The sequence below is a fragment of the Papaver somniferum genome, chromosome 2 (assembly GCF_003573695.1).
Source record: "Papaver somniferum cultivar HN1 chromosome 2, ASM357369v1, whole genome shotgun sequence".
Lineage (NCBI taxonomy): Eukaryota > Viridiplantae > Streptophyta > Magnoliopsida > Ranunculales > Papaveraceae > Papaver > Papaver somniferum.
The window spans coordinates 4,212,029-4,234,277 of NC_039359.1; the positions used below are offsets into that span (position 1 = coordinate 4,212,029).

The following is a 22,249-nucleotide window of genomic DNA, read 5'->3' on the forward strand; positions in this document are numbered from 1 at the left end:
TTCTTCCCATGTTAACCTCTAGACTCCAGGAGGCAATGGAGTTTTCCTAATCTGTGGGTTTGTAGTAGTTGGTGGTCTGAACTGAGGTGGACGAAAAGATGGGTTAGACAAAGAAGAAGCTGCAATAAGTGTCTTCTTGTTGTATAGCTTTCTTAAAAGTATCGGATAGAATTTTTGGTTCAAACAAACTCACACCCGTACCAATATCAACTCGTAATGCATTAATAAATAAATCCACCAGATATTGAGTAGGAAGATCATGAACAAAATTAAGCAGTTTTTCAAACTCAGAAATTAATGCTCGAACCGTACCTGTTTGAGATAGCTTTGTTAAAGCTATAATAGGGTTCACAAATTTGTGATCTGCAAATCTACTACGCAATAAAACACGGAATTTTTCCCAAGTCGGTGTAGGAAGAGACTGCTTAGTCCAACGGTACCACGAGTTTGCATCACCTTTGAGATGAGCAGCAGCCACTAGAACTTTAAAAGCTGGAATAATCTCATTCAAACTGAAATACTTGTGCGAGAGAAAGATTGAATTACATAAATTATAAGAAAGGATTACAATGGTTTATATATACATCGATTACCAAAAATAGAGAATAGAAAGGCCTAGAATACAAGCTAATAAGGAAACATATAATACGCCTTCATGAGTATATATGCTGGAGAATAATACAGCTTCATGAGTATATATGCTGGAGAATAATACGCCATGATGAGGATATATGCTGGAGCATAATATTCGCTAACACCCCCTTTCAAACTCACGATAATAAAGCATTAATCATCGAGAGTTTGTCAACTAGAAAACTAAAGTGCGCAACGGAATGTGATTTTGTGAAGAAGTCTGCAACCTGCATGGTGGAAGGCACGTATGGAAGAGAAATTGTACCGTGAAAAAAATGGTGTCGAATGAAATGGCAATCAACTTCAATATGCTTGGTACGTTCGTGAAATACAGAGTTACGAGCAATGTATATGGCATATGTGTTATCACAGTTTATTGGTGTTGGACTTGATATAACAACACCCATATCTCCAACTAACCAACGTAGCCAAATAACTTTCGCAGTAGTGTCTGCCATAACACGATATTCAGCTTTCGTTGATGAACGAGAAGGAATAGATTGTTTCTTACTCCTCCAATAAATAAGAGAATCACCAAGGAAGACACAATAACTGGTAGTATATTTTCGATCACCATGATCACCAGCCCATCCAGCATCGGAGAAACCTCTAAGAGAGACATTCGACGAACAAGAAGAAGGAAACAATAAACTCTGATACTGAGTTCCTCTAAGGTACCTCAATATACGCATCACTGCTGCCCAGTGCACAGTAATAGGAGAAGAAACAAATTGACTGACCATATGAACAGCATATGCAATATCGGGCCAGGTAATAGTGAGATAAACAAGACTGCCAACAATAGTACGGTACAATGTGGGATCAGCTAAATGCATACCATCTGAACATGTGTAGCGGGCATTGGTTTCTATAGGAGTTTCAACAATTCTTGTATCTGATATACGAGCCTTTTTAAGAATATCTGCTACATATTTGGACTGAGAAAGTAGGTAACCTTTTGAAGAACTAGCAACCTCAATTCCCAAAAAATAACGTAAGGGTCCAAAATACTTCATTTCAAATTGATAACATAATTGTTGTTTGAGCTGTTCAATGCCTACCAAATCATCCCCTGTAATTATCATATCGTCAACATAAAGCAATAACAGTATACGACCAGCGGAACTATTACGAACAAATAACGCCGAATCATACGCACTAGATTGAAAACCAAGAGTAGCGACAACACTAGAGAATTTTTCGAACCATGCTCGGGGTGCTTGTTTGAGTCAATATAAAGCTTTTCAGAGTCTACAAACTTCTCCTTGTTTGTATGGAACACCAGGAGGAGGAACCATATAAACTTCTTCGGAAAGATCCCCATTTAGAAAAGCATTTTCCACATCCATTTGAGATAATTTCCATTTTCTTATAGATGCCACTGCAATAAGAGCACGAACGGAATTCATTTTTGCCACGGGAGCAAAAGTCTCATCATAGTCAATTCTATATTCTTGGGTGAAACCTTTCGCTACAAGGCGAGCTTTGTAGCGCTCACCAGAGCCGTCTGACTTGGTCTTGATCTTGTATACCCATCTAGAGCCTACTGCATGTTTTCCTGGTGGGAGAGGAACCAATTCCCATGTTCCTGTTTTGAATAATGCGGAAAGTTCTTCATCCATAGATTGTTGCCACAGTGGGTCACAAACAGCCTCCTTATAGGAGGTAGGTTCATGTAGAGAATGAATAGAAGCGAGAAAGCAAGAAAACTGAGTGGAATAACATGAAAGACCAAAATCAATATGAGAATAACCAAACCTATTTGGAGGATTACGTTGTCGCGAAGGATAACGAGGAGGGACAGGATCACCAATCTCGGAAGACGACAAGGACACAGCCGTAGAAGAAGAAGGGGAATGGGTGTTATCTGCCGAAAATTGTTCGTTCCTGCAAGCATCGGTAGAAAAAATAGAGGAAGGAATATTTAACGATAAATCAGAAGTAGGATTTTCTATGTCACCAAAAGGATCAATATGCAACAGATCAGATTCTTTAAATTTATGCGGATTAGATGGAATGAAAAAGAATGGAATATGCTCGAGGAATACTACATGACGAGAGACATACAATTTTTGAGTACTAGGGTCATAACAACGATAACCTTTTTGACTATCACCATATCCAAGAAATACACAAAGAGCAGATTTAGATGCTAATTTGGAAGTAATTTCACGATGAGGTTTTAGAACAAAGCAGGCACAACCAAAGACTTATAGAGATGAATAATTAGGTGTTTTGGAATCCAAACGTTCGAAAGGAGAAATACCATCAGTAAGGATAGTTGGTATACGATTAATGACATAATTTGCCGTCAGAACGGCTTCTCCCCAAAATGAAGAAGGGACATGAGAAGATAATAAGACAGAGCGCGCAGTTTCTAAAAGGTGCCTATGTTTACGTTCAGCCACTCCATTCTGTTCCGGTGCATCAGTACAAGATGTTTGATATACCGTCCCATCATAGGAAAGAAATGCAAGAAACTCATTCTTTTTGTATTCACCATCTAAATCACAACGAAATCATTTTATGACGGCAGAAAATTGAGTTTTTATCATGTTACGAAAGGACTGGTAAATACCAAAGAATTCATGTCGTTGCTTCATAAGAAAAATCCAACAATAGCGAGAATAATCATCAATAAAACAAACATAATATCTAAAGCCACCTTTTGTGGGAATGGATATAGGTCCCCAAACATCAGAATGGACTAAATCAAAGACAACAGAGAGACAGAAGTGCTTTTATCGAAAGGTAAGGAAGAAAATTTTGCAAGCTTACAACCACTACAATCAGAAATGTTGTGAGATTTTAGTTGTCCAAGATGACCAGTTGATGCTAAATATTTAAGACGAGAACCAGAAAGTCCTAAACGATTATGCCATAAGAAAAAAGAACTTGAATTAGAATTCAAATGAAAAAAGGATAAATCAACGGAAGATGTTGTTGTATCAGGTAGATGAAGCTCCTTCAAAACATACAACCCCCCTTTTCTATGGCCTATCCCAATAAGCTTCCTCGACTGTGGATCTTTCATATAACACGAAGTTGGAGTAAAGTCAATATAATAGCCAGAATCAGATAACTGACTTATAGAAATTAAGTTCATAGACAATTGAGGAATACAATAAACATCAAAAAGAGATAAATGAAGAGTTTTAATTGAACCACTACCAACAAGAGAAATATTTGTACCGTCGGCGGTGTTAACAGTTTGAGAAAATGAAATAGGGGACAAAGAAGTGAAATAAAATATATCTTTAGTCATATGATGAGAGGCTCCAGAGTCAAATATCCAAGTAGATTGAGATATACCTGCTGCCGCAGAAGTAGACAAACCTACAGATGGAGACAGCGTTGTGGTCATGGCATGTGATTGTTGGGACGCGAGAAGCTTTTGTAGCTGCTCAATAAGAGAAGATGCGGCTTGGCCATCAGTTATAGGCGAAGTAGCAGCTGCAGTATGTGGCGTTTTGAAGAAACTTCCTTGCTGTTGTTTCTTCAAAAGTATAGGACACTGGGATTTCCAGTGACCCTTTTTCTTGCAGAAGTTACATTCATCATTAGTATTCTTGTAAGGTGGTCGTCCATTAGAAGCAAAGTGGGGTTTTGAGGCAACAGCCAAAACATTTTCCATAGGGAGAGGAAGAATCCCTTTCCTGACATAGGAATTTAATCGTAATTCTTCGACCAACAGTTCACTAACAACTGAATCCACGGAAGGCAATGGAGAACGGTGCAGAATAGAACCTCTAAGAGCTTCAAAATCATCACGCAATGCCATCAAAAACTGAACTAAATGTTGTTCTTCTCTATATTTTATATAAGGATTATGAGTACGGAGATCAACAGGTTCAGGTAAGGCTAATTGATCTCAATAACTAGTCGTTAAAGAGTAAAATTGCTGGATATCTTTATCCCCCTGTCTGGCAGCCCTAATATTACTCTCTAATTGGTAACGCTTGGCAAAATTCGATTGCGAAAACAACTTTGTCAAATAATCCCAAACTTCTTTACAGGTTTCGAATTTTGCCAAATGCATGCCAATATTTAAATCAACGGAATTGTTAATCCAAGTGATTATTTTAGCATTGTTACGATTCCAAGTAACAATCAAGGTATTATAATTTGCAGCAGTAAGATTAGTAGGTTTAGTAATATCACCAGAAACATATCCCCAAACATCTTTTCCAAGCAAAAAAATTTTCATAACATATGCCCAATATGTGTAGCTGCCACCATTTAAATGAACATTGATCGATTGCAGAGAATCATCTTTTTCATTAGACATCATCACAAATAACACTTAACCAAAAGATAGAAAGAAAAGAGTACCTATATCGACACCAACAACCAACTGAAGTTACTCACAATGCTGACACAAAGACGGTATTGAAGAAGAAATACACGAGAGTAACTTCAAAGCAACATTTTACTATTTCTGACAAACTTTCACAACTCCTAAAAGAATGAACTCACAACACAGGCTCTGATGCCATGTGCTAGAGAAAGATTGAATTACATAAATTATAAGAAAGGATTACAATGGTTCATATATACAGCGATTACCAAAAATAGAGAATAGAAAGGCCTAGAATACAAGCTAATAAGGAAACATATAATACGCCTTCATGAGTATATATGCTGGAGAATAATACGGCTTCATGAGTATATATGCTGGAGAATAATACGCCATGATGAGGATATATGCTGGAGCATAATATTCGCTAACAATACTGATCATCCTGAAAAATCCAACCATCAAGATCAACGCTGTCAAAAGTTGGGAATTTGAGGTTGATTGTACCGGTACGAATAATAGGTATAGTTTCACCACCATTACCATTATTATGGCCATTATTAGTACGGTGGTGATGACCAAAAGGAAGACCAGTATCACCGTGTTTTCCCGAACTAAAAGCATCAACAATAACTTCTTTCATAGCAGCTGCTAACACAGTTGACAACGATGTTGTCAAAGCCGTTGATAAAAATGTTGTTAAAGCAGCGATATCTTCTTTAGGATTAGCCCGAGCAACTCCTTCGTTAATCTCAGCTTTCTCAATTTCATCAACACATTGTTTTGCTAAACCTTCTACCAAGTCTTTAATCTGATTCTTCAAATCTTTAACTTCATCAGTTAACTCCACAACCGTCATGATAAAAAAAAAATTGCTCAAATTTAAGAATGTAATAAACCTTGCTCTGAACCAGGTGTTAGGGTTCTAAACTAAAACAACTTAAACAGGAACTCAAATAACTAGAACCTAAGATAAAGATAAAATCTTTTTTTACGGGGATTAGCCACCTCTGTGTCGTAAACAATTAAAAGAACTTAAATTGTATTGATTGAATGAATCGTATACAAGCTCATGATTGGGTATTTAAAGCAAACTAAGCTTGTTTATCGACTAATATCAATTTAAAGAAGCCAACTTGTGTATCGATGTAATGTTACGAATGGGCTTTCTCTTCCTTTGCTGCCTCTAACTCCTTTTCGGCTGGTGCGGCGCATCATATAGTACATTACTGATGTAATGGACGACACTAAAATCGGGCACGTAATGCGCACAACGAGGACCAACGAGACCATTTGTCCCCCGAATTCCTCTCCTACAGAGTCTACTAAAACAGTATCCAGAGTGTATTTTAGGGCCGAGGAACAAAAAATGTACCACATGACAATGCCTTGCTTATGTGTATGATTACGTCGACTAAGTTTAATTACCAATTACCCGTACGTTATCGTTAGAAATAAAACAAAAAGTACCACATGACAATGCCTTGTAGATCTCTACGAATTGAGTCAATGGTATCCTTGGTCACACTTCACAATCATGATCTCTTTCTGCACAACCAGGCTCCCTTTACCGTCTCCACAATTGATATTTCCATGTTGCCTAATTGCATTTCAAGAAGTAGATCAAGCATTTTAAAAAAAAAACTTAAAAGAAAGACTCCTTTTTAATCCCTCGACCGACAAAAGGGCACATATCATAGACAATAGAAGGTGAAGTAGTAGGCCCAATCAATCAAGTGTTTGCTTCACCACTACCATCAACATTGGTACAATAATGTACGTATGGGTAAAAATCTAAAATAATCCAGGTGAATCGTCCGTTGCAAGTAGTAAAATATTTGGGCGGTGAGCATCCTTTTTCGAAAGAAAAGTTGGCTGTGCCTGTGATTTCAACCGATGCTGTGGGAAATGAAACAAAACGGTAACGCTTTTGCTTGCCATATGACAAGACTGACAAACTTTCTTATAAGCGGGCATGGAATAATACTCGAAGAAAGTGACACGCAAGAGTCAAAATCTAACGCCTGTTCTCACTCAGTCACACCATTACAGTCACAGTTGACAGTCCCTACGCTCTAGAGAAATAGACAGTAACTAAATATCAAAGGCCAAATGGAAACAAACATGAGAATCCAATACAGCTCATTCATGAAAACCCCACTTTCACTTTGTCCTCGTATGTCTTAAAGTCTCAGGACTCCTGACCTAAACTAAAACTTGTTTCTTCCTCTACAAAAACAGAGGAATCATAGAGAGAAACAGAGAGAGACGAAATTCTCATTATGTCTAGCTTCTTCACTCTTCTTGTTATAATTGCTACTACTTTGTCTTTCTTCATAAATCCTAATTATGGTTTAACACTTCCTTCAGATGTTACAGCACTGAAGGCTATTAAAGCTTCAATCAAACCAAAAACAATACCTCAATGGTCATGTTTAGGTTCATGGAACTTCACATTTGATCCATGTTCACTTCCTCATCGAACACATTTCATATGTGGAATCACTTGTAACTCTGATTTAACTCGTATCACTTCAATCGTTCTTGACCCTGTTGGTTATTCAGGAACTCTTTCTCCTCTCATTTCATCACTTACTCAACTACAACACATTCATCTTGCTGAGAATTCATTTTATGGTTCAATTCCTTCATCCATTTCTTCTCTCGTTAATCTTGAGACGCTAGTTCTTACACACAATTCATTCTCTGGCAATCTTCCTCCATTGAATTCTCTCAAATCACTAAAAGCTATAGACATTTCTTACAACACCTTTACTGGGAATCTCCCAAATTCCTTCAATTCTCTCCTGGACTTGAGATCAATGGATCTAAGCTTCAACATATTTACAGGGGCCTTACCCAAACTACCACCAAATCTGGCTACACTTGCTATTAAAGCAAATTCTCTATCTGGGTTTCTCTCAGAATCTTCATTCCAAGGTTTAAATCAACTAGAAGTTGTGGAATTAAGTGCTAATGGTTTCACTGGAACTCTTAAAAATTGGTTCTTTCTACTTCCATCTCTTCAGCAGATCAATCTATCAAACAACAGCTTTACAAGCATTGAGATATCAAAATCTACAAGTAATTTGATAGCTATTGATATAGGGTTTAACAAAATCGAAGGTTATTTACCTGTAAATTTTCAGACTTTCCCATATCTATCTTCATTATCTCTTCGATACAATAAATTCCGAGGTCCCATTCCATACGGGAATACATTATCACTGAGAAGATTATTCCTTGATGGTAATTTCTTAAATGGGAAAGTTCCAAACCGGTTTTTCTCCGACGGTTCTTCTTCTTCACCTATTTCTGGCAGGTTTGGAGACAATTGTCTGGAGAGTTGCCCGGCTTCTTCGGAACTTTGTTCGCCTTCACAGAAATCTACTTCTGTTTGTAAGCAAGCATATGGTAGTAAAAAACCAAGGTTTTAGTTTTGTTAATTAGGGTTTATGATTAATTATCAAGATAATAAGATATAAAATAATTGGTTAACATGTGAGTTTGTAAAAGAAGAGGGTTTAACAGGTGTAATGGAAATAAAAGTTATGCTTAGATTCTGTTTTTCTTTTACTCTGTTTTTGTTCTGTGAAGTGTCGGTTGTAAAATGGAGTATCTTTTCTATGTTGTAGGTGGAATTTGTTCCTTTAAAACGATTAAATGTCATGAAGGGATACGTTTTGACAAATCCATGTGCGTTGGTCCTACCATTAGCTTTAGAACTAGAGCTTCTTCTCTTTACTAGGACTAAAGGTAGGTGGGAATGGTTTGGCGCTAACTCGTCTGAATCTGGTCATTGCTAGATGCTAATAATTTGATTAAACTAAGCCTAACCAGATCACGAAGCGATTTAATATGTTGTTGTCCTAGAAGCTAGAGTTCTTGTTCCTAGAGGCCAGAGACAATGTACAGCCCTAGTTACAGCCCGAGAACAAAATTCACCATAAAACGATGAAGGGATAAGTTTTGATATCGAAATCCTAAACAGAGGAGTGGATTTCCTAACGGTTTTCTGTTTGTAAGTTTCTTTTTTAATAAAATAAATGAACCTAGGGATTACCTAGTAGAAACTGGCCAAATTGGGGTATCTAAATTTTGTTCCCAACCATAATGGTGGGCTAAGAGCAATTGTAATGGTGCAATCAAAACCAAAGACCAAAGACCAAAAAAAAACGATCAAATTTAAGTTTAGTCTGTGGTGTTACACTAGGGCGGAAGAGTAAATTTGGTCGTTTGGGAAAAAGTATACACCAGGATCACATTATATGCCCGCCCCATCACCAGGATCAGATTATAGGCCCGCCCCATCACAGGAACACATTATATGCACGCCCCATCAGCCATCAGGCGAACTTTATATGTGCGCCTCACTGAGGATCACATTATATGCCCACCCCATCACCAGGATCACATTATATGCCCGCCCGGTGACAAACGAACATTGTACGTTCGCTCGACTATATATAGTTTTGGTCTTGGTCCCAGACCAAATATAGTCTGGAATTTGGTTTTGGTACGACTTTTAGTCTTTACTCCGTTCCGCTGTGTCTCGTCTCTAGACCATAATTATAGGTTTGATCGTCCACTGTGGTTGCTCTAAGGGTTAATTCCTACTTATTTTTTGTAACAGTTCATTATGTCTCATAAACTTCAGAGTTCATTCCTTCAAATGAACTCCTAATAAAACTAACTAAATTTCCTACTTATTTTTTGTGCGGAGTTCAATCTGTCTGATGAACTCCGGAGTTCATTCTTTACATGAACACCTACTAAAAAAACAGAGTCCATCTTCAACACGAGTTCATTCTTTACATGAACACCTAGTAATTCAAAATCTAAAAACATAATTTATTCTTTACATGAACCCAAATCTTCAACAACAGCTGAGAAAGAAGAAAAACAGAGTTCATTCCAGAAATGAACTCCCTCATCTTCATCACAAATCTTCATCACAAACAGAGTTCATTCCAGAAATGAAATCCGTCATCTTCATCTTCTTCATCAGCAGCAGCAACTCATCTTCATCGTCTCCATCATCAGCAGCAACAACAGACGAAAAAACATCAAAAATCTTCATCACAAACAAAGTTCATTCCAGAAATGAACTCCGTCATCTTCATCTTCTTCATCAGCAGTAGCAGCAACTCATCTTCATCGTCTCCATCAGCAGCAGCAACAACAGACGAAAAAACATCACAAACCAGAGTTCATTCCAGAAATGAACTCCGTCACCTTCATATTATTTTGTAGATACGAAACTTACCCAAGCATGTGAAGATGATAAAGGTTCATCATCATCACAAATATCAGCAGAGTCTTCAACCTCACCGTCTTCATCATCAGAACAGAAGCAAACATAAAAAAAAAAAAACGCAAAACTTCATCGATTATCATCATCGTTCATCTTCTTCATCACTAGCAGAGAAAAAAATATAGAGAATAGAGAATCGTTCATCATCATCGTCATCTTCTTCATCACTAGCAGGAAAAAAAAATGGAAAAAGGAGAGAAGCTAGATCTGGAAACAGGAAGAGAGAGAAAATAAATCTGAAAATAAGATATTTTCTAGGATTTTTTTTCTATATATGTGGTCCCAAAAGGATGTTTCTGTCACCACACAATGACAATTACATCATCCATGACGTCATCGTAGGACCAAACCATAATCTCTAGGACCAAACTATAAAATATATTTTGAAAAAGGACCAAACAGACAGTTGAGTAGGTCAACTGTACCAAACTCTCTCTAATATATTATTTCTAGGACCTAATGGTATTTCTTAGTAACTAAAACTACTCCCTTTTTTATTTTAGATTCAAACTTTATTCTTTTCCTTCTTCTTCTTCATCAATCTAATGATCACTTCCTTATTACTACTCAAATATTTCATCATTTTCAAATTAGAAAAAAACACCGTCGATTATAAATTTTTTTATTATTGATTAATGCTCGACGATTAATTATATCTAGTACTTCGTTTTGTTATTTGAATGGCATATTAGGTCGAAAAAACCGGAATTGTTGAATTGCAGTTACACGGTCGTCATGGTATCTATTTATAGGATGAATAGCGTGACGACTTTTCAAAGAGTTTTATTTCTGAGAATAAGATTTACAGGGTCGTCATGGTCTTCATCCCTAAACCTTTACTACTAGTGATGTAGTATGAATAGCCGTCGGGTTTTGAAAAGCTAAACCTTGACGATTAATAACTCGAAGAAAACAAGTTTTCCTGTATCAAGTTTTGTTGTTGGTCGTCATGGTTTTGTAAAAATAAGATGATGCCTAATAGACAGTCACCAGTGTGTTTTATTTTCAAACTGTAAATGCGAAAAACTATGTTTGCTCGGCATTCTTAGTTTCTTGTCGAGCGTGCCGACTATGTTTGGTCGGCATGTTTTGTGTGCCGACTGTTCATGGACTAAGCTCTGAAGGTACTTAGTCGACATGCTTTTTTCAATCGAACATGCCAACTTTTCATACTGTGATTTCTGAAAGTGTTGATTTCTTCTGTAATTTGGAGAATGAAATCATTAAACAACTGTGCAATCCCCTTATTAGACGTGTTTGGCTATTGTGGTTTCATTTCCGTTATAAAAAAATTCTCAATACAATTTTTTTTCTCAAAAATATTCCAACAAATCCATAATTTCAATCCAACCAAAACAAGATTTTATAAATTTTAATTCAATTAATTAATCTAACAAGATTAATTAAACTAAATATGTTTATTAATGCTAATTAAACAAGGGCGGTTTAGCCATTTTTAATGACCTTATTTTGTCTCATTGGGTATACCCCAATTAATATGGGTATACCCCAATCTCGCCAATCAGTATAATAGTCAATAACATTGTTCATTTCCTGCCTAACAAAAGTAAGCAAAATTGTAGAGAGGGAATTTTGGTCCCAAATTCCCAATCTCTGAAAATAGACAGGTTAATAGGACGCACTGCTACCATACATGACATAGATCTTTCTTGAGTAGGAATAAAACTTACAAACAGATAAAAAAAGACTTACAAGTCTGAAGTGGTTAAGATTTGTCATCCAACCCTTGAAGTTAAGAGGATTTCCTACGTGCAATCTATTCCACTATCTTTGAACTCTGAGTTTTGAAAAGAGACTGCTCTCATATTGTCACACTCAATTAACACCTTCGGTAGGTTCATTTGATGACACTGATGCACTGTAGAGGAACGTGCTAGATGTTGAATTTGGTTTTCGGTTGTTTCTACTGTTGGAAAGCTCCTTGTTTTAATGATTCCATTGATCCCAAACAACTAGAACTATACCTGCATTTGTATTATAGACTTAATAACATATAGCTGTGTTTATTTTTACAACAAATATAACAGTTTTAACTATAGTTCTAACTTCTAACAAAAGTATAAGAACTACTTATTTTAATCATATATTATCCCTATCCATGACAACATTAATAATCTTTTTCGAGTTTATTACTGTGCCTATGATTCAGCTAAACACGTATTTTTAAGAAAAGAACTCTCTCTTCAGAAAAAAACTTATCTCTCAAAACCCCAACGAAACCCTAGCATCGCTTAAGTCTTCTCCTGCTCAAATTATCTCCAACGGAGCAAAGAGAATAACATATAGTAGATCCGAGCAGGACATGCTCAAACCATCTTCTCCCTTTGCTTCTTTTCATTTTATTCCTTTGATTTCACCTCTTTTCGTTTAGTCTTTGGTTTGAATCTGACTGATATGTTTTCGAAATGTAGTTGGTTTTATATCCCCTTTCTTGTTTACTTTTTAGATTGGTTACTTGTTGGGTTTGGTTGATTTCTCTTGTTTGTGTGGATGCGATTAATAGAAAGATGGGTTTTCTTGCTTCCCAAAGGAAATCAGTGATTTGTCCATGTCTCAAATACACAGTTTATTTTGACTCATCGACAGACTCAGCCCCTCAGTTTCATTTTTTAATACTTCCAACATATCATACAACAAGATCAACAACAACAAAATCACCAATTTCAATAGCAGCAGAAATCCCCAGATAACAATAACAACGACAATCACTGAATCAACAACAAAAATTATGGGAAACAACAACAACAATTACATATTTAAACTCTAAGGTCAATAGTCATCACATTTGATTCAAAGAGAAAAAGAAGCAAGATATTATCATTAATGAGTACCCCTGATTTGAGTTCCTTTCAGTTATTTTGTTACAAAAAAAATGGATATTTTATGGTTTTACCTCCTGTTCGTGACCAGAAAAGGAGTCTTATGTGTGGAAGTTCATTGCCAGACACCCAAAACCATGAGAGATGGACGAGTCTTGTTATGGATCCTAATATTTTTTCCATATGCATAATAATTAATTGATTTGGATGAAATCCGTTATTCCCAAATAATACCATATAAACTTAACAAGGAAAGGATTCAATTAGTTGTATTGTTTGTTGTATCTCTATAGTTGTTAGTATTCTTATTTGTCAAGTTTCCTCAAGATTCCCAAATTATTTATGTAAGTTCTATTATTCACATTATCCTATGAAGTCTGTTCCTCGCACTAACTCTGTAATGGTGTTATATTTTTATCTTAAGGTGTTTCTACCTTAAGTTTTCTTATATATAAAAAAAAAGTTTATCGTTGTGGAAGTTAAATCCCCAGCTCTTTTTACTAATGATTTTTTCTTCTTGAAAACCCTATCACACCTGGATTTCCAAATAAATATAATCTCAGCCAGTTAGCAATCGGGATTTTACCTATGTCTTTCCCAATAAAACAGCCATCCAACCAATTATGAAAACTTGGGTGATTGTTCCTAACTTAAGTATAATACAAGCCCGCACGATGGAAAACAAAAATAGTAAATTCATAATGTTAGAGCGTTGCTCGGTCGAACTCACAAGTGTTTCTATATCAAGCTTGTTTTCAAATTTAGTTTATCAAAACTATATCTTGATTTCTAGTCTAAAACTAGTCAAGTCTCGGATTAGGATAGAAATGTGTAGTTGAGAATCGGACATCATTGCGCTCTACCATTTGAAGGCGAAGATCAACCGAAAATTTTGGAGAACTTCCTCAACAAAAGGTAAGTGAAGACTGAACCACCTATTTCTCAAGTTATATTCATCCTTCTATCTATGTGACGTTGTCGCATGACTAATTAGACTATTGCAAGCATATCAAGAATTTTGAGTCAAGTTTATCCTGGTGATTCATTCTCGAAATATATATGACTAAACTTAATGAAAATTTGTTCATACTTGATGAATTTCGGTTAAGAGCAATTTATTGTTCATAATCTAAATCGTGATTCAAGATTATCATTCGAAAATAGCCTGGAACAGTGATACGTGGCATTGATGTTATTTGGGAATGTTTCGAATTGATTTAGAGAGAAATATAGAACTACTGTAAATTTGGATACATGACAATATGCATACCAGTTTCACATACTTGGAAAACTGTTATAAGTCTGGAGCCGTAGTACATGTACTTAGTACACGTATCGGTAGCTGTAGTTCGGTGGCGATTTTATGGTACGCGTACCCGGTATCCATACCATAAAAAGTTTGTTGCTCGTGATCCAGGAATGGTACACATATCTAGTATGCATAGCGTAAATGAACTGTTGGTTTTGAAACCGGAGTGGTATCCATACCCGGTACACAAACTAGAAAAGTTTTGTGAGTTCCTGAACTCGTTTTTGTCTTAAGGGTACACATACCCGGTACACGCACCATGACAAAAATAGTCATGAACAAGGTAGAGTACACGTACTTACCATGTCGAATATTTTCAGATGCACAAAAATTATTTATGTGAGATAATTGGCATTTAAATAAATCTCTAAAAACATTATATAGACATGATTGATCATATTATAACCTAACCTATGGTTGTGACTCAAGTTTAAAGTATTAAGTGCTATATGAAAATGATTAAGCTTATGGTTCAATTGGCTAGTCTTGGATAACCGTCCATGAAAAATGTCTTTATACACGGTTCAGTTACGGTCCATCATAACCAAATTGTATATCTTGGTATGTTAATCTCATTTCAAAGACTCATATAACGGTGGATATTGTTTGCATGGTTCCAAAGATATCTTAGCTTAAACCTAAAGCAACATATACTTTGAAAGTCTATATAAGGGAGAACCTCAAGCAACTGGGATTTTTGAATCCCTGACACTATTCTTTGTGTTTCCTCGTTGTAAACTAGAGTCGTCATTCTCCTTCAAACCCTTTTAGGGTTTAGCTGGTGTGAAGAGTAGATGCACACAAAACACTTGCAAGTATACAAGGTCAAGATTTGTAATAAAAGGGTGAGTAGGGGTTTGTCCACAGGGAGAGGAGCATATAAGAAGTTTTCCTAGGCTAATAAGAGTGGCAATGCACTAAGGCAGTGAGCAAAACATGTAAATGATATGAACCAAGGCTTGGAAAGTAAAGCAGCAAAGAAACAGCTAAGAGGAGCAGCAAATAACCAAGGCTTGGCAGCCAAGGGCAGGGTGAGGATTATGCACTGACTTCAGTGCACAAAAGCTACAAGGTGCAAGAAAATGAAAGGCAAGAAAAGTAACTGAAATACAAGCACACAGGACTGAAAATAAAAGTGACTGAAAGGGGATTGGTGGGTAAGCCAAGGCTTATGATCCACCTTGTGTCCTAATCAAGTGACATGTTTCTAGGTTATGTTCATTCCTAAGCATACAACTAGAAATGAAAGAACACCAACTTGCTCACTAGTCTACCCCTAGCATTGGCTGTCTTTTGACAGTACAGCCAATCACAGGCTCTATGAGCATTGGCATCTCTCATTTGCACAATCAAAACACAGCAACAGGAAGTAACTATCCTAGCTCATTCACACTTGACAGTGCACAAGGCTTCACTGAGCCTTGGCCTGAGGCTGATTAGCTCATGCTAACCATGAGTAAAACATTCACATTCATCATATGATATAATTAAACACAAATTGCATATCAGATAATTACAAACAGAAGCAATTTCAACTGTCACTGATACAACTAAATTTGAAGTTCATAAAATTTGTAGCAAATTCTCTACTGGCTAGTCCAGAGAGATACAGTGTCCTCTACATACTTCATATGACATCATTTATACCCATTACACATAATTAGGTTTTCCCCCAATTTTCCCCCAAAATCAGTAGAACTAGGGTTTGGTGAAATTGATTTACCTACTGTTGATGAGATACTCGCTCCATCTCGTCGACCCAATCTTCTCCTGCTTCTTCTCGTTCCTCTCGAGCTCCAATTGATGCTTTAATCATCATTATATCCCCAATTTCTCACCTAGGGTTTCAGGCAGAGAGATGAGAAATTGAGGTTATTAGTGATGCTAAAGAGATGGTACGTGATGGGTTTAGGTAGAATAGAGTTGGGGAGAAATAGTGGAGTGATTTGGGGTGAGGTGGTGGTGATGGAGACGACATGGGGTATGGTGGTTCTGCAGAGGGGGTGATGGAGGAGATGGTTCGATGGAGAAAGGGAAGGGTGCGTTTGTTTGGGGTGGTGCTCGGTCGCTAGGGTGTGAGGCGAGTGTATCGATGTGATGTTGCGTGAGCCGTGGGATGGAGATGAGATCAATCGGACGGTGAGATGAAGTGAAGCTTGTAGCGACCGCTGGATTATATTACAACAAAATCAACGACGCCGATGGAGTTAGGTGTTGTAGTGTTAGGCAGATATCAAACTTCGATGCACAGCAAGGAGCGACCGTTGGATTCAACTACCATCTAATCTGAAGGCTTGGAATTTCAGCGCTGTGGTGCTTGGCAGAGACTTCAGATTTTGATGCTCTATGAAGGAGCGACCATCGGATGCTTCTGGGAACTGATCTGACGGCTGAGAACGGAGGCGCTTTTGTGTGTAGAAAATGAGGTTGTGCGCACCATTCTTCGCGGCTTCCTTGCGTATTTCTCCCGGCTTTTCACTACTTTTCTGCTCTTTTCGCTCCGCGATTCATCCGAACTTTATTTATTACCTAAAAATGCAAAATTAATTAATAAAAATATTTATTCTTGAAAACAATGAAAATACAGAATATGGGATAAAATGTAGAATTAATGCACAAAAGATGAGTTAAAATGCCAACAAAAAGGGATAAATATATACAATATTTGGCACTCATCAAATACCCCCAAACCTGAATTTTACTTGTCCTCAAGTAAAACAAAACTAAGGAAATCCTAACTATACCACTGTCGCTGGTCTCTCGAATGCATTTAGCGTATGCACTAAGCCTTTTAAACCACTAAGTGTCCCTAGTGGACGAGTTGAAGTCTCGTGAAGGTTTGCTTAGAACGTACCTACAAAGTTCTAGGTCAAAATATAAGCTCAGATTCCATCAAACGTGACATGTGCAAAACAGTTTAAGCTCACAGCAAAATGGAGATGTCAATCTAGCTATCGAAGGCACAATCCTAGCACTGATAACAAAAAAGACATGTGATAAGAGTGTAAAGTGTATCTACACATGTGTAAAGAAAGATCTGAAGTCATGACTACTAATCACCAAGAGATAGTTTCTCAGGCTAAGAACTGAGGTCGAAATCTAGCTAGCTGTCCGGACTTTACGAGAATTGTGAATGAGTTGGAGGTATTTCACAATTACTCGCGTTGTTACATCAATGGCATACACCCTCCTTGCTTATTACAATGAAACAACAAAATGACTCTTTACATGACTCTTATTTACATTGACTATCTCTTTTTATTTTTGGAACAAGAGATGATGGAATTGATAAATACTTGATTTTTTTGTATTTTTCTGATTTTTTTTTTTCTGAATATACATTTTTTTTTTTTTTTTTTTTTTTTTTTTTTTTTTTTTTTTTAAGGAAACACTTTTGATACATAACAAAAGGAAACAAAAGATTACATGACACTTTGCAAGAGGTAGCCCTTTTTGATGCACCCACAGTTAAATTCGATGGTTGTCTTTCTTAATGTAACCTCCACCTTCTATCCCAACCAACCAAAGAACAAGCTAGTCAAGTTTCGTTCAGTATTCTAAAGTGATTGGCAATCGTAACTTCCTATCAACACCTTGAAGATCGAGGCCATACATGTATTGGTAGATCGTGCGCGTGCAAATTTCTTATCACTATGTGAATTGTGCTAGAATCAGGGTGCCTAAATATCTAGACTAAGACTCCTAATAAAAATACATATTTGCACAAGAGTCAACATTTCAAGGTAAATGAGCTCCATTTTTATGATTTTTTCATTTTTTAATTTTTTTGAATTTTGATTTTTCAATTTTTTTTTTGGAATTTTTCAATTTTTTTCAAAAAGAAGAGGAGTTCGTTTTCAATTATGGCAAATTATCATGGTATCTACTCTATACCCCCAAACCTAAACTAAACATTGTCCTCAATGTTTCAAAATATGGAAAGAATTATAAAACAATATATGAAGAGGAACATGCTGAGTAGAGTAAAAGGAGAGAGAATACCCGATTGTACGGGGTAGCTCGATTAAAACTCCGTTATTCAAGGCAAAAATCCATCATATTAGCAGTCACAATGGATGAGCACAAAATATATACAAAAGGAAATTTAACTAACACATTATCTACAAGAAAATTTTGGTTTTTAATGGGATTGGACTTTTTGGAAAAAATTTGGTTTTGTTGGGAAAAGACAAATTTGGTTTTGATGGGAAAACGAAAAATTTTGGTTTTTAGGGAAACATTTGGAAAACTTGGTTATTTAGGGAAAGAGTGGACCAGTTTAGTCCACATAGACTGGGTCCTCCAGGTCGGTTGTTTCAATGTCGGGTGGAAATGGCTCAAGGAATGGCTTTAATCTCTGCCCGTTGACTTTGAAAACGTTCTTGTTGGAGACATCCTCCACTCTACAGCTCCATGAGGAAAAACTGTGCGTACTAGGTACGGACCCTTCCATCTGGAACGCAGTTTTCCTGGAAAAAGATGTAATCGGGAGTCATACAGCAAGACTTTCTGACCAGGAGTGAAGGATTTGCGCAGAATACGCTTGTCATGAAAATCTTCATCTTCTGCTTGTACAGCTTGGCACTGTCATAAGCCTCATTTCTCAATTCTTCCAACTCGTTGAGTTGAAGTTTCCTTTGAATTCCAGCTTCGTCCAGAGAAAAGTTCAGCTCTTTGATTGCCCAGTAGGCACGATGTTCTAATTCCACAGGTAGATGGCACGGCTTTCCATACACTAGACGATAGGGGGACATGCCAATTGGTGTCTTATAAGCTGTTCTATAGGCCCACAAAGCATCATTCAATCTCATGACCAATCTTTCCTGGACGGGTTGACCGTCTTCTCCAGAATGTGCTTAATTTCCCTATTAGACACTTCCACTTGTCCACTAGTCTGAGGGTGGTACGGAGTAGCAACCTTGTGAGTTATGCCATACTTGCGTACTAAAGACTCAAAGTACTTGTTACGAAAATGTGAACCGCCGTCACTGATGATAGCTCTAGGGGTACCAAAACGTGAAAATATGTTCTCCTTTAGAAATGAAAGTACCACCTTGTGGTCATTTGTTCTGGTTGCTATGGCTTCTACCCACTTAGAAACGTAATCAACTGCGACTAGGATGTACAACTTGCTGTCAGACATGGGAAATGGACCCATGAAGTCTATCCCCCAAACATCAAAAATCTCCACAATCAAAATGGGGTTATAACCGGAAAAGCCATCTAGAAAACAGTAGTGACTGTGTCCAGACACACGTTCTAGCATTTGGTCAATGAAAGGGAGCGGGAAGTGATCCTTCCTTGTTACTGTGTTCAACTTCCTGTAGTCGATGCATACTCGCCATCCTGTGATTGTACGAGTAGGGACTAATTCATTCTTGTCGTTCTGAACAACAGTAATGCCTGACTTCTTAGGCACAACTTGAATGGGACTAACCCATTTGCTATCGGGAATTGGGTATATGATACCCGCATCAAGTAGTTTCAGGATCTCTCCTTTGACTACATCTCTCATGTTAGGATTAAGTCTCCTTTGCATTTCCCTCGATGGTTTGGCATTCTCTTCAAGGTTAATGTGGTGCATGCAAATGGTGGGACTAATTCCTTTGAGATCTGAGATGGTCCATCCTAAGGCCTCTTTGTGTTCCTTAAGTACTTCTAAAAGCTTACTTTCCTGTTCCGTGTCTAAACATGATGAAATAATGACAGGTAAAGTATCAGAAGAACCTAGGAATGCGTACTTCAACGTACTAGGCAATGGTTTCAATTCAAGCTTGGGTGGCTCAACAATGGATGGAATAAGCTTGGAATCAGAGAATAGGGGTTGTTCCACTTCATATTTCCTTTCAGTGACGTCCATTTGAGGTACAGATTCGAGCAGAGATAGGACGTCACTACAGTATGCATCATCATAGAAATCAGGGTTAAAGTTCTCCATACATGCTTGAAAGGGGTCGACGGATAGAATGTTAGTCAACGAATCTTGCATTAATCCTTCAATCATATTAACTTCATGCACATCATCATCATCAAGATTCACAGGTTGTTGACTAATATCGAACACATTCAATTCTACCGTCATGTTACCAAAAGACAGTTTTAACACTCCATTCCGACAGTTGATGATCGCGTTGGACGTAGCCAAGAAAGGACGTCCTAAGATGACAGGAATGTGACAGTCTGGGTTTTGTACAGGTTGAGTGTCTAAGACAATGAAGTCTACGGGAAAATAGAATTTGTCAACCTTGATCAAAACATCTTCCACCACTCCACGAGGAATCTTGACAGATCGGTCTGCCAGTTGTAGAGTGATAGATGTTGGTTTCAACTCCCCAAGACCTAACTGCTCATAAACAGAATATGGCAGTAGGTTAACACTTGCACCTAGGTCTAATAACGCTTTATTGACCGTGTGTTCTCCTATAGTGCAAGAAATTGTTGGACATCCTGGATCCCTAAACTTGGGTGGAGTTTTGTTCAGAATGATGGAACTCACCTGCTCAGCTAAGAAAGCACGTTTTTGCACATTGAGCTTGCGCTTTTGAGTGCACAAGTCTTTGAGGAATTTGGCATAAGCAGGGATTTGCTTGATTGCTTCAAGAAAAGGAATGTTGATGTTGACTCTCTTGAACAGATCTAACATCTCATTGTAATGGGTACTTTTCTGTTGATAGATCAATCTTTGAGGAAATGGAGCAACAGGAAGATGAGTTGGCAAAGGGACATTCACAGCAGTAGAATTGTCAGATTTTCCAACTTGCTCAGATTCTTTGGTTTTCTGGGGTTGTGGAGACAACGTGGAATTTGTATCAGACTCATTAGGTTCGCCTACGTTGTTCTCGATGACTTTACCACTTCGGAGGGTGGTAATGGCATGGATTTGATCAGGTGAGGTTTCAGTGCAGGATGTTGTGCCTGTTTGAAATATCCTCTTTGGATTTTGTTGGGGTTGGCTCGGAAGTTTACCCTTTTCTCTCTCACATATTTGATCCATCTTTTGATCTAGATTTTTCTGACTTTGCATCAAACTCTGGAACATTTCCTCTAGGGTGGATAATCTCTTGTCTGTATTGTGTGAGGTATGATTGTTGTTGAGGTTTGATTGTTGTTGAGGGTTTCTCGGGTGTTGATAACCTTGATTGTTCTGATATCCCTGATTGTTCTGATAGCTCTGATTGTTTTGATAGCTTTGATGGGTTGAGATGGTCCTCCTTGAGTGGGTCCTTTTGACCATGAAAAGTTAGGGTGGTTTCTCCATCCTGGATTGTAGGTCTGTGAATAAGGGTTATGCTCTGGTTTTGAAACATGGCATGTGCCTGTTCAAGCCTAGACTCCTGGACTGCAAGCAAATCTGGACAATTTTGGAATTGATGGTTGGGGTCGTTACAAGCAGCACAAACAGACGAAGCGACATGTTCTCGGAGAGTAGTGGTGGAAGGTTTTGAATTTTTATGTAGTTCTAACTCTTCTAATCTCCTAACTATTGATGCCATGTTTGCTCTTCCCTCACAATCCGCTTCAATCCTAAAAGCCTTTGCTTCGGATGTAGTCTTTCTGGTTTCACGGATGGATTCCCACTGTTGCGTCTTTTCAGCTACTTCAATCAAGAAGTCCCAAGACGCGTCAGCAGTTTTATCTACGAATAGACCATTACACATCGACTCAACCGTTGTTCGGGTGGACACATCTAGACCTTCATACAAAATTTGCACAAGTCTCCATTTTTCAAAACCATGATGGGGACATTGGAGCAATAATTCATTGAATCTCTCCAGGTATCTAGCTAAGGTCTCTCCTTCTAATTGCACAAAGCTATTCAGACTTTGACGAATTGTCGCAGTCTTGTGGTTCGGGAA

At 37.5% G+C, this 22,249-nt stretch overlaps 1 protein-coding gene across 1 annotated transcript; it reads left to right on the top strand.

Moving 5' to 3' along the window:
- The first annotated feature begins 7,089 nt into the window (after positions 1 to 7,089).
- On the top strand, positions 7,090 to 8,621 carry LOC113346710 (receptor-like protein 31). The gene has a single exon (XM_026590201.1). It carries the CDS (start codon positions 7,213 to 7,215, stop codon positions 8,365 to 8,367), a length of 1,155 nt encoding a protein of 384 aa, XP_026445986.1. The 5' UTR covers positions 7,090 to 7,212; the 3' UTR covers positions 8,368 to 8,621.
- Positions 8,622 to 22,249: the final 13,628 nt, after the last annotated feature.